Source organism: Salmo trutta, chromosome 28 (assembly GCF_901001165.1).
Source record: "Salmo trutta chromosome 28, fSalTru1.1, whole genome shotgun sequence".
Taxonomy (NCBI): Eukaryota; Metazoa; Chordata; class Actinopteri; order Salmoniformes; family Salmonidae; genus Salmo; species Salmo trutta.
Window position 1 is genome coordinate 1,486,000 of NC_042984.1, and position 13,950 is coordinate 1,499,949.

At 43.4% G+C, this 13,950-nt stretch overlaps 1 protein-coding gene across 1 annotated transcript; it reads right to left on the reverse strand.

The window, feature by feature from the left end:
* Nucleotides 1-961: 961 nt before the first annotated feature.
* Nucleotides 962-11,635, reverse strand: LOC115165254 (potassium voltage-gated channel subfamily A member 3). Its single transcript, XM_029718256.1, has 4 exons — nucleotides 11,225-11,635; nucleotides 3,949-4,192; nucleotides 2,037-2,501; nucleotides 962-1,695 (listed from the first exon to the last, which is right to left on the reverse strand). The coding sequence occupies exons 1-4, from the start codon at nucleotides 11,566-11,568 to the stop codon at nucleotides 1,072-1,074; spliced, it is 1,677 nt and encodes a 558-aa protein (XP_029574116.1). The 5' UTR covers nucleotides 11,569-11,635; the 3' UTR covers nucleotides 962-1,071.
* Between the last annotated feature and the right edge of the window lie 2,315 nt (nucleotides 11,636-13,950).

A 13,950-nucleotide genomic window follows, 5' to 3' on the forward strand; every position in this document is an offset into this window, starting at 1 on the left:
TAGGAGCAACAACGGCTCAGGCGCGAAGTGGTAGGCCACACAAGCTCACAGAACGGGACCGCCGAGTGCTGAACTACGTAACGTGTAATAATCGTCTGTCCTCGGGTGCAACACTCCATACCGAGTTCCAAACTGCCTCTGAAAGCAACGTCAACTGTTCGTCGGGAGGTTCATGAAGTGGGTTTCCGTGGCTGAGCAGCCGCACACAAGCCTAAGATCACCATGCGCAATGTCAAGCGTCGGCTGGAGTGGTGTAAAGCTCGCTGACATTGGACTCTGGAGAAGTGAAAACACGTTCTCTGGAGTGATGAATCACGCTTCACCATCTGGCAGTCTGACGGACGAATCTGGGTTTGGCGGATGCCAGGAGAACGCTACCTGCCCCAATGCATAGTGCCAACTGTAAAGTTTGGTGGAGGAGGAATAATTGTCTGGGGCTGTTTTTCATGGTTCAGGCGCCTTAGTTCCAGTGAAGGGAAATCTTAACGCTACAGCATGCAATGACATTCTAGACAATTCTGTGCTTCTAAATTTGTGGCAACAGTTTGGGGAAGGCCCTTTCCTGTTTCAGCATGACAATGGCCACATGCACGAAGCAAGGTCCATAAGGAAATGGTTTGTCTTGATCAGTGTGGAAGAACTTGACTGGCCTGCTCAGAGCCCTGACCTCAACCCCATAGAACACCTTTGGGATGAATTGGAACGCCGACTGCGAGCCAGGCCAAATCGCCCAACATCAGTGCCCAACCTCACTAATGCTCTTGTGGCTGAATGGAAGCAAGTTTCCCACAGCAATGTTCCAACATCTAACGGAAATCCTTACCAGAAGAGTGGAGGGCTGTTATAGCAGCAAAACGGGGGGGACCAACTCCATATTTAATCCCCATGATTTTGAGATGAGATGTTGGACATGCAGGTGTCCACATACTTTTGGTCATGTAGTGTATATATCCCAATTAGATATGGGGGGGGCTAGAGGTGCATGGTAGTTATGAGTCTCTCCTCATTCAACCACATCTGTTAAAGCACGACACACGTTATCCATGAGTCCCGTTATGATACCCATAGAGACTACACGTCAGTGAATATCTTCTTGTTGATGCTGACGCTGTTCACCGTGTTGTTTTGTGTCACGGTTGTCGTTGTGGTAGCGGTGGTTGCCGTGGGGAAGTTCTGCTGCCGTTTGAAGGTGCTACTGTTCAGCTCTCTGTTTTCCTCGATCACCAGGTACTCACTCTTACTCAGCGATGTAGAGCTACTCCTCTTTCTCATCTCACCATCCTCCTCCTCCTCCTCCTCCTCCTCCGTCTCGGCCGCCAGCGGCTGACAGCTGCCCACGTGGAGGTACTGCGCTTGCTCCTCGCCCTCTGTCTCCCGGTGGTAGAAGTAGTTGAAGTTGGACACGATGACGGGGACGGGCAGGGCGATGGTCAGCACGCCGGCGATGGCGCAGAGCGATCCGACGATCTTCCCACCGATGGTTATCGGGTGCATGTCGCCGTAGCCGACAGTAGTCATGGTGACCACGGCCCACCAGAAGGCATCAGGGATGGAGCTAAAGCTGGAGTCTGGGTCGTCGGCCTCGGCGAAGTAGACGGCGCTGGAGAAGAGGATGACTCCGATGAAGAGGAAGAAGATGAGCAGGCCCAGCTCCCGCATGCTGGCCTTCAGTGTCTGGCCCAGGATCTGGAGCCCCTACCATAAACAGACAGAGAGAGTTCAGATCTACCATAAACAGACAGACAGAGAGTTCAGACCTACCATAGTTAGACAGAGAGAGTTCAGACCTACCATAGACAGACAGAGAGAGAGAGTTCAGACCTACCATAGTTAGACAGAGAGAGTTCAGACCTACCATAGACAGACAGAAAGCTCACTCTAGCTAGTTTACTGTATTAGGGCAATTGGTTTGGTTTAACGCGGCTTCAGCTTGACAGTACACACACACACACAGACAGGGAGAGCGATGGCAACAGTGAACATCGAACACATCTTTGGAGGTTTGTGCTATATAGAGATGGTGCTACAATAGGTACCTTGGAGTGTCTGGACAGCTTGAAGATCCTAAACACTCTGACCAGCCTGATGACCCTGAGGATAGCGAGAGACATGGCCTGCTGCCCGTTCCCCTGCTGCTCCGCCAGCTCCGTGCCCAGCGTTATAAAATACGGTATTATGGCCACGATATCTATAATGTTCATGATGTTCCTAGAGAAGGTGGCCTTGGAGGGACAAGCGAAGAACCGGACCAGCAGCTCAAAGGAGAACCAGATGATGCACAGCGTCTCCACCACGAAGAACGGGTCGGAGAACGGAGAGGAGAAGTACGGTTCGGTGCCGTTAACGGAAGCCACCGGGACTGGCTCCTTGTGGTCGTCCCTGAACTCCGGTAACGTCTCCAGGCAGAAGATGACGATGGAGATGAGGATGACGAGGACGGAGACGATGGCTATCCCCCGCGCAGGACCACTGCTCTCAGGGTACTCAAACAGCAACCACACCTTGAAGAGGAGAACAGATATACTGTATTAACCACACCTTTAAGATGAGATATACTGTATTAACCACACCTTTAAGAGGAGATATACTGTATTAACCACACCTTTAAGATGAGATATACTGTATTAACCACACCTTTAAGATGAGATGAGATATACTGTATTAACCACACCTTTAAGATGAGTGGAGATATACTGTATTAACCACACCTTTAAGAAGAGATGAGATATACTATATTAACCACACCTTTAAGAGGAGATATACTGTATTAACCACACCTTTAAGAGGAGATATACTGTATTAACCACACCTTTAAGATGAGTGGAGATATACTGTATTAACCACACCTTTAAGATGAGATGAGATATACTGTATTAACCACACCTTTAAGAGGAGATATACTGTATTAACCACACCTTTAAGAGGAGATATACTGTATTAACCACACCTTTAAGATGAGATATACTGTATTAACCACACCTTTAAGAGGATATATACTGTATTAACCACACCTTTAAGAGGAGATATACTGTATTAACCACACCTTTAAGATGAGATATACTGTATTAACCACACCTTTAAGTGGAGATATACTGTATTAACCACACCTTTAAGAAGAGATGAGATATACTATATTAACCACACCTTTAAGAGGAGATATACTGCATTAACCACACCTTTAAGAGGAGATATACTGTATTAACCACACCTTTAAGATGAGATATACTGTATTAACCACACCTTTAAGAGGAGATATACTGTATTAACCACACCTTTAAGATGAGATATACTGTATTAACCACACCTTTAAGATGAGATGAGATATACTGTATTAACCACACCTTTAAGATGAGTGGAGATATACTGTATTAACCACACCTTTAAGATGAGATGAGATATACTGTATTAACCACACCTTTAAGATGAGATATACTGTATTAACCACACCTTTAAGAGGAGATATACTGTATTAACCACACCTTTAAGAGGATATATACTGTATTAACCACACCTTTAAGAGGATATATACTGTATTAACCACACCTTTAAGAGGATATATACTGTATTAAACACACCTTTAAGAGGATATATACTGTATTAGATCACCCATGATGGACATTATTCTGTTTTCATCGGTATTTTAAATTCCTTGCTCAAGGGAACATCAACATTTTACATTTACGTAATTTATCAGACGCACTTATCCAGAGCAACTGCCTACATTTTCCCGGACTGGTCGCCCGTTGGAATCCAACCCACGAGCCTGGTTCTACCAACCGAGACACTCAGGATGACCAGAAGAAGAAAGGAAAGCGCTAGAAGGTTCTCTTTGGTAAATTGATCATTAAAAAGGATGCTGTTATTATTATTACGGCATGTTCAATGGAGCAAACATTTCTAAACTCTGACGTGTTTTTCGGCATAGGCTTTTGTCACGTACAACCATACCTGCCTCTGCAGCTCATTGTCAGGTAGTGGTCTCTCCTCTTCCTTAATAAAACCCTCATCTTCTCTGAACTTCTCCATGGCCTCCTCTCCCAGCTCGTAGAAACGGATCTCCTCAGAGAAGATGTCTATGGGCACGTTGACGGGTCTTCTGATACGCCCGCCTGACTGGTAGTAATACAAGATGGCATCAAAACTGGGCCGGTTCCTGTCAAAGAAATACTCGTTCCTCAGAGGGTCAAAGTACCTGGAGAAAGAGGGGCAGGGGGTAGAGGGAGGCAGATACATAAGTAGTAATACTTCATTTACAGACAGACAGACAGACAGACAGACAGACAGACAGACAGACAGACAGACAGACAGACAGACAGACAGACAGACAGACAGACAGACAGACAGACAGACAGACAGACAGACAGACAGACAGACAGACAGACAAATATACATGCAGACAGATAGAGACAGACAGACAGACAGACAGACAGACAGACAGACAGACAGACAGACAGACAGACACAAACAGACAGACAGACAGACAGACAGACAGACAGACAGACAGACACAAACAGACAGACAGACAGACAGACAGACAGACAGACAGACAGACAGACAGACAGACAGAAACACAGACACACACAGACAGACAGACAGACAGACAGACAGACAGACAGACAGACAGACAGACAGACAGACAGACAGACAGACAGACAGACAGACAGACAAATATACATGCAGACAGATAGAGACAGAGAGGCAGACAGACAGACAGACAGACAGACAGACAGACAGACAGACAGACAGACAGACAGACAGACAGACAGACAGACAGACAGACAAATATACATGCAGACAGATAGAGACAGAGAGGCAGACAGGGTGACAGGCAGGCAGACAGAGAAAAACACAGTGCCAGACAGAGATATAATTGATATATTGATAGTTAATTGATTAATTGTCAGCAGTGGGCATGATGTGTTAAGACAAGACGATAACCAGTAGAGAGTACGTCCTTCTGTACCTCATCCTGGTCTTAGGGTTAGAGTTAACATAAAGTACAATAAATTGTCAACAGTTAAGTACATTTACATTTTAGTAGATGCTCTTATCCAGAGCGACTTACAGCAGTGAATGCATACATTTCATTTCATGCATTTTTTTTTTGTACTGGCCCCCCGTGGGAATCAAACCCACAACCCTGGCGTTGCGCACACCATGCTGGCATTGCAAACAACATGCTCTACCAACTGAGCCACAGGGAAGTACCTCATAATTGGGAGAATAGGGTCAATATCAGGGGATATCTTTATTTCAACCAGCTCTCACAGTCTCACATCACAATTAGATGTTCATCCATGTTTCTCAAACATTACATTTCAAAGTTGTTCCACATGTTGTACCAAACAAAGTGTTTAAGGCTAAGTTTAGACATTAACTCAGAAATCTCAAGGTTAAACATTAACTCAGAGTGGTTAAGGTAAGGGTTAAGGTTAAACATTAACTCAGAGTGGTTAAGGTAAGGGTTAAGGTTAAACATTAACTCAGAGTGGTTAAGGTAAGGGTTAAGGTTAAACATTAACTCAGAGTGGTTAAGGTAAGGGTTAAGGTTAAACATTAACTCAGAGTGGTTAAGGTAAGGGTTAAGGTTAAACATTAACTCAGAGTGGTTAAGGTAAGGGTTAAGGTTTGGCTTAAAACAGAAATATCACAAACACCTTTCTTTGGCTGGATTCGAACTTGCAACCAGAGGCAGATGCTTAAGCCCACAACGCCCTAGCCAAAACCTACTTGAAGGTAACAGCGCTCACTGCTGCCCCGAGTGGTCGGTTTCCACTTCATCTCCTGACATCCTCAGGACGGACATCGAATACTGACTTGTATCACAGGTGACCTGGCTGATTTATCTATATATATATATCCTGATATCTGATTTCATGCGATAAAATAAGTATATTTCCTGATATCTGATTTTATGCGATATAAAGGAGTATTTTGGTATTTTATTATGATCCCCATTAGCTGTTGCAAAAGCAGCTGCTACACTTCCTGGGGTCCACACAAAACATGAAGCATGACATAATACAGAACATTAATAGACAAGAACAGCTCAAGGACAGAACTATATAAAAAAAATTAAAGGCACATGTAGCCTACATATCAATGCAGACACACAAACTATCTGGGTCAAATAAGGGAGAGGCGTTGTGCCGTGAGGTGTTGCTTTATCTGTTTTATGAAACCAGGTTTGTGGTTTATTTGAGCAATATGAGATGGAAGGAAGTTCCATGCAATAATGACTCTATAAAATGTTGTATGTTTTCTTGAATTTGTTCTGGATTTGGGGAGTATGAAAAGACCCCTGGTGGCATGTCTGGTGGGGTAAGTGTGTGTGTCAGAGCTGTGTGTAAGTTGACTATGCAAACAATTTGGGATTTTTCAACACCATTAATGTTTCTTATGAAAACAAGAAGTGACTCAGTCAGTCTGAATGTGGTTGGACCATCACATCATTAACATATACAGTTGAAGTCGGACGTTTACGTACACCTTAGTCAAATACATTTAAACTCAGTTTTTTACAATTCCTGACATTTAATCCTAGTACAAATCCCCTGTCTTAGGTCAGTTAGGATCCCCACTTTATTTTAAGAATGTGAAATGTCAGAATAATAGTAGAGAGAATGATATATTTTTTCAGCTTTTATTTCTTTCATCACATTCCCAGTGGGTCAGAAGTTTACATACACTCAATTAGTATTTGGTAGCATTGCCTTTAAATTGTTTAACTTCGGTCAAACGTTTCGGGTAACCTTCCACAAGCTTCCCACAATAAGTTGGGTGAATTTTGGCCCATTCCTCCTGACAGAGCTGGTGTAACTGAGTCAGGTTTGTAGGCCTCCTTGCTCGCACACACTTTTTCAGTTCTGCCCACACATTTTCTACAGGATTGAGGTCAGGACTTTGTGATGGCCACTCCAATACCTTGACTTTGTTGTCCTTAAGCCATTTTGCCACAACTTTGGAAGTATGCTTGGGGTCGTTGTCCATTTGGAAGACCCATTTGTGACCAAGCTTTAACTTCACTAGGGTAGGGGGCAGCATTTGGAATTTTGGATGAAAAGCATGCCCAAATTAAACTGCCTGCTACTCAGGCCCAGAAGCTAGGATATGCATATAATTGATAGATTTGGATAGAAAACACTCTAACGTTTCCAAAACTGTTAAAATAATCTGTCTGTGAGTATAACAGAACTGATATGGCAGGCAAAAACCTGAGGAAAATCCATCCAGGAAGTACTATTATTTTGAAAGGCTGTTTTTCCATTGAAAGCCTATCCACCGTACAAAGACTTATGACCCAGTTCACGATCTCTATGGCTTCTTCTACATGTGGCCAGTCTTTAGGCATTGTTTCAGGCTTTTACTCTGAAAAATGAGGGAGATACAGCACTTTCAATGAGTGGACAGTGGAAATTTCCAAACATGAGTCCAGCGCCTGATCGGGAGCGCGCCTTTCTTGTTCCTCCTTTTCTATTGACGAAGCTTTTGTTCGGTTGAAATATTATTGATTATTTATGACAAAAACAACCTGAGGATTGATTTTAAACATCGTTTGACATGTTTCTACGAACTGTTATTGTACTTTTTTGACTTTTCGTCTGGATGTTGAGAGCGCGCTTTGTGCCTTTGGATTACTGAACTAAACGCGCGAACAAAACTGAGGTTTTTGGACATAAAGAGGGACATTATCAAACAAAACTAACATTTATTGTGTAAGGAGTCCTGGGAGTGCCACCAGATGAAGATCAAAGGTAAGTGATTCATTTAATCGCTATTTCTGACTTTTGTGAGTCCTCTCCTTGGCTGGAAAATGTCTGTATGGTGTTTTGTGGCTAGGCGCTGTCCTAACATAATCGCATGGTGTGCTTTCGCCGTAAAGCCTTTTTGAAATCTGACACAGCGGCTGGATTAACAAGATGTTTATCTTTAAAATGGTGTATAATACGTAATAGTATGTTTGAGGAATTTTAATTATGGGATTTCTGTTGTTTGAATTTGGCGCCCTGCAATTTCACTGCCTGTTGTCGAGGTGGGACGCTAGCTTCCCAATGATACCAGAGAGGTTAACTTCCTGACTGATGTCTTGAGATGTTGCTTCAATATATCCACATAATTTTCCTCCTCATGGTGCCATCTATTTTGTGAAGTGCACCAGTCCCTCCTGCAGCAAAGCACCCCCGCAACTTGATGCTGCCACCCCCGTGCTTCACGGTTGGGATGGTGTTCTTCGGCTTGGAAGCCTCACCCTTTTTCCTCCAAACATATCGATGGTCATTATGGCCAAACAGTCCTATTTTTGTTTCATCAGACAAGAGGACATTTCTCCAAAAAGTATGATCTTTGTCCCCATGTGCCGTTGCAAACCGTAGTCTGGCTTGGTTATGGCAGTTTTGGAGCAGTGGCTTGCTGAGCGGCCTTTCAGGTTAAGTCGATATAGGACTTGTTTTACTGTGGATATAGATATTTTTGTACCTGTTTCCTCCAGCATCTTCACAAGGTCCCTTGCTGTTGTTCTGGGATTGATTTTCACTTTTCACACCAAAGTACGTTCATCTCTAGGAGACAGAACACGTCTCCTTACTGAGGGGTATGACGGCTGCATGATCCCATGGTGTTTATACTTGCGTACTATTGTTTGTACAGATGAACGTGGTACCTTCAGGTGTTTGGAAATTGCTCCCAAGGATTAACCAGACTTGTGGAGATCTACAATTGTTTTTCTGTGGCTGATTTATTTTGATTTTCCCATGATGTCAAGCAAAGAGGCACTGAGTTTGAAGGTAGTCCTTGAAATACATCCACAGGTACACCTCCAATTGACTCAAATTATGTCAATTAGCCTATCAGAAGCTTCTAAAGCCATGACATCCTTTTCTGGAATTTTCCAAGCTGTTTAAAGGCACAGTCAACTTAGTGTATGTAAACTTCTGACCCACTGGAATTGTGATACAGTGAATTATAAGTGAAATAATCTGTCTGTAAACAATTGTTGGAAAAATGACTTGTGTCATGCACAAAGTAGATGTCCTAACCGACTTGCCAAAACAGTAGTTTGTTAACAAGAAATTTGTGGAGTGGTTGAAAAACGAGTTAATGACACCAACCTAAGTGTATGTAAACTTCCGACTTCAACTGTATGTGATTGAGTGATCTCTGTGGTTACTTGTATCTGTATAGGGTGAACTCTGAATTACTATATGCAAAAAGGATTTATGGTCCTCTTAGGAATTCTGTCTTATTTACATTGGTCTTGTATGATCAATTCTCATTTCCTAGACTTCTAGGTCCAGTAAGCATCTCTTTGTTCATGCTTTGTTCTGTATGTTTACCTTAGGATCTATATGCTTGGAATAACACCTTAGTAATGTCTGTTAATGCTTTGTAACTTAAGCTTTATGCCATGTATGTGAATCCATTCGTTGTACAAAAGTTAATTAAATATCTGCCTTTGATATAGACAATTCTCAGACTAATTCTAATGCTAGTCAACGTCAACTCCTTGCCTAATGCTTTGCTTGTATATTTTAAATAACTTTATGGAGTCAGATTAATATGTTAATAGGCAAATTGCTTAGTCTCATTATGAGTCACATGTGAGGTATTTATAATATCATATAAACTGTATACACACACACACACACACACACACACAAGTCAAATATTACTGTCCACTACAAGCGTATAATAACCTACAGTGGAAGAAACAGTATGTGAACCCTTTATCTGCATTTCTACATAAGTTGGTCATCAAATTGTATCTGATCTTCATCTAAGTCACAACAAACACAGTTAAACAGCTTAATAAACAAATAACTAATATTATATTTTTCTTGTCTATATTGAATACATCATTTAAATATTCACAGTGTAGGTTGGAAAAAGTATGTGAACACCCTAGGCTAATGACTTCTCCAAAAGCTAATTTGGAGTCAGGAGTCAGCTAACCTGGAGTCCAATCAATGAGACGAAATTGGAGATATTGGTTGCCCTGCTCTATAAAGTTGCCCTGCCCTATAAAAAAAACCACTCACAAAATTTGAGTTTCTATTCAAAAGAAGCATTGCCTGATGTGAACCATGCCTCGAACAAAAGAGATCTCAGAAGACCTAAGATTAAAAATTGTTGACTTGCATAAAGCTGGAAAGGGTTACAAAAGTATCTCTAAAAGCCTTGATGTTCATCCGTTCACGGTAAGACAAATTGTCTCGTAAAATACTAAACAAGAATGGTGTTCATGGGAGGACACCACGGAAGAAGCCACTGCTGTCCAAAAAAAACATCGCTGCATGTCTGAAGTTCGCAAAAGAGCACCTGGATGTTCCACAGTGCTGCTGGCGAAATATTCTGTGGACAGATGAAACTACAGTTGAGTTGTTTAGAAGGAAAACACAACACTATGTGTTTAGAAAAAAAGGCACAGCACACCAACATCAAAACTTCATCTCAACTGTAAAGTATGGTGGAGGGAGCATCATGGTTTGGGGTTGCTTTGCTGCCTCAGGGCCTGGACAGCTTGCGATCATCAACGGAAAAATGAATTCCCAAGTTTATCGAGACATTTTGCAAGAGAATATAAGGCTATCTGTCCGCCAATTGAAGCTCAACAGATGTTGGGTGACGCAACAGGACAACGACACGAAACACAGAAGTAAATCAACAACAAAATGGCTTCAACAGAAGAAAATACGCCTTCTGGAGTGGCCCAGTCAGAGTCCTGACCTCAACCCGATTGAGATGCTGTGGCATGACCTCAAGAGAGAAGTTCACACCAGACATCCCAACAATATTGCTGAACTGAAACAGTTTTGTAAAGAGGAATGGTCCAAAATTCCTCCTGACCGTTGCGCAGGTCTGATCTGCAACTACAGAAAACGTTTGGTTGAGGTTATTGCTGCCAAAGGAGGGCCAACCAGTTATTAAATCCAAGGGTTCACATACTTTTCCCACCCTGCACTGTGAATGTTTACCTGGTGTATTAAATAAATACATGAAACATATAATTGTTTTTGTGTTACTAGTTTAAGAAGACTGTGTTTGTCTATTGTTGTGACTTAAATGAAGATCAGATAAAATATGACCAATTTATGCAGAAATCCAGGTATTTCCAAAGGGTTCACATACTTTATCTTGTCACCGTATAGAAGTACTAAAGTTCTCATTCTCTTCTTGGGTTTAACATACAGACACAGTTTAACCAGTATTACTAAAGTACTATAGTTACCTCATTCTCTTCTTGGGGTCCCCCAGCAGGGTCTCAGGGAACTGGGAGAGGGTTTTAAGCTGCGTCTCAAAGCGCAACCCGGAGATGTTGACGACTACGCGCTCGCAGCACTCGTGGTCCGGTTGGTTCCGTTCATACCGGTCCAGAGAGTGGTGACCTGGTAGAGTCACCAACTCCTCCAACATGTTGTCACCTCCGCACGCCACCACCGTCATCACGTCGACGTCTGTCTCAGTGTATCCGTGGTTTACGAGGGTGTCGCGGTCTCGGAGGTCGGGGTGGTCCTGGTGGGTTTTGGTAATGGAAGGCGGCGGGGATTGAAGGAGACTGAGGTGGTCGTCCATGTGCGCGCCGAGATAGACGGACGGAGACACATGCAGGGGCACCAGCTGTTCCCCCTCCGCGAGCCCCTGTTAGCCTGCCACCACCACGGCTTCCCCTCCTCCGTCTCCTCTCTCTCTCTCTCTCTCTCCCTGTCTGTCTGCTCTTCTCACTCTGTCTGATTCTCTCCAATTGGTGTTCACTCCCACGGCGCGAGAGCTGTGGTTTATAAACATGCGAGCACTACCCCCGCCCCTGGCAGGCAACCCCTCTCTCTCTCTCTCTCTCTCTCTCTCTCTCTCTCTCTCCTCTCTTTCTGTCCTCTCTCTCCTCCTATCAGCGCGTAGACAGACATAAACACTGAGTACCAGACGCGTCACAACCCGACTCTTTGGGTGTGCCCACAACATGAATTATGAATGAAACGACAAGCAGGACGGCATCCTTTTGATCAAGGTGACCGAGGACATTATTGGGTAGATATAGGTTAATAGTGTTTAATCAAAGGGGCTGCATTATGAAGAAAATCATTGAAAACATTTGCGGAAGTCTATGGACAACGTTTGACAGCAATCCATGTTTTGATTTCTAAATGGTAAAGTTTGAGCATTTGTCGCAAAAATCCCATCCAAGTCTTACCGATATTACCTTTTTTCGCACATCGGGTTTAAATCATCTACAAGTGACTTTGTTGAGCATCACAATGAATTTGAAATACTTTCGGATTAAACTAAACACACCTATCCATAATAATAATGATACATGGGATTTAAAGCTGAAAAATAAATCTGGCAACAAAAAAAAAGGCAATTTAAATGGACAAATGTCTTCAACTTCTCAGTGGACAAATGTCCTCCACTACTCCATGGACAATTTGTAAGTAAGTCGCTCTGGATAAGAGCGTCTGCTAAATGACTTAAATGTAAATGTAAATGTAAATGTCCTCCACTACTCCATGGACAGATGTCTTCAACTACTCCATGGACAGATGTCCTCCACTACTCCATGGACAGATGTCCTCCACTACTCCATGGACAGATGTCCTCCACTACTCCATAGACAGATGTCCTCCACTACTCCATGGACAGATGTCCTCCACTACTCCATGGACAGATGTCCTCCACTACTCCATGGACAGATGTCCTCCACTACTCCATGGACAGATGTCCTCCACTACTCCATGGACAAATGTCCTCAACTACTCCATTGGTGGATATTTAGAATCCCATTCTGAATAAATTAAATGGACAGATGTCCTCAACTACTCCATGGACAGATGTCCTCAACTACTCCATTGGTGGATATTTAGAATCCCATTCTGAATAAAATGGACAGATGTCCTCCACTTCTCCATGGGTGGATCTTTTCTTGACTGGGCTCTGTGGTTGCCATGGTGCCGTGATGTATCCTAATCAGAGAGCTCTGTAAATATTGTACATAAGTTATTATTTGTAAGTGGGTTTTTTTGGTGCATTTTTGAATAAGTGTTTTGTGTTTTGGCTGCTCCAGGGTTTGATCACTATATCCTGTGGTCTTGACTCTCAGTTGTTGCAGGATCCTGGTGAAAAGTATATGTTTTAGCTTCATAGCTAGCTGGCTGGCTGGCTGGCTGGCTGGCTGGCTGGCTGGCTGGCTGGCTGGCTGGCTGGCTGGCTTCAAATAATCTGTTTGGAAATATTACACCAAAGAATGCATGATTTGTCAAGACGTAGAAGAGGAAGTTCAGGGCCTGTTCAAGGACTGCTCCTGACCACTGCCAAGATGGGTGCTATATTCCTGGCAATGGAGGACCAGTACCAGAGAAGAGGATCCAATGTAGTGACTGACCATTCAGAGAAGAGGATCCAATGTAGTGACTGACCATTCAGAGAAGAGGATCCAATGTAGTGACTGACCATTCAGAGAAGAGGATCCAATGTAGTGACTGACCATTCAGAGAAGAGGATCCAATGTAGTGACTGACCATTCAGAGAAGAGGATCCAATGTAGTGACTGACCATTCAGAGAAGAGGATCCAATGTAGTGACTGACCATTCAGAGAAGAGGCTCCAATGGAGTGACTGACCATTCAGAGAAGAGGCTCCAATGGAGTGACTGACCATTGAGAGTTTATTTTGAGGGAGAGGTTGTTGTCCTGGCACCACACAGCCAGGTCTCTGACCTCCTCCCTATAGGCTGTCTCGTTGTCGCCGGTGATCAGGCATACCACCGTTGTGTCATCTGCAAACTTGATGATGGTGTTGGAGCCGTGCCTGGCCACACAGTCGTGGGTGAACAGGGAGTACAGGAGGGGGCTGAGCACGCACCCTGTGTTGAGGATCTGTGTAGTTGACTCAGTGGCGCACAACGCGTACAAGGCAAGCAGGTGCAAATCCATTATAGATGCAAAGACAATACAGACTCTA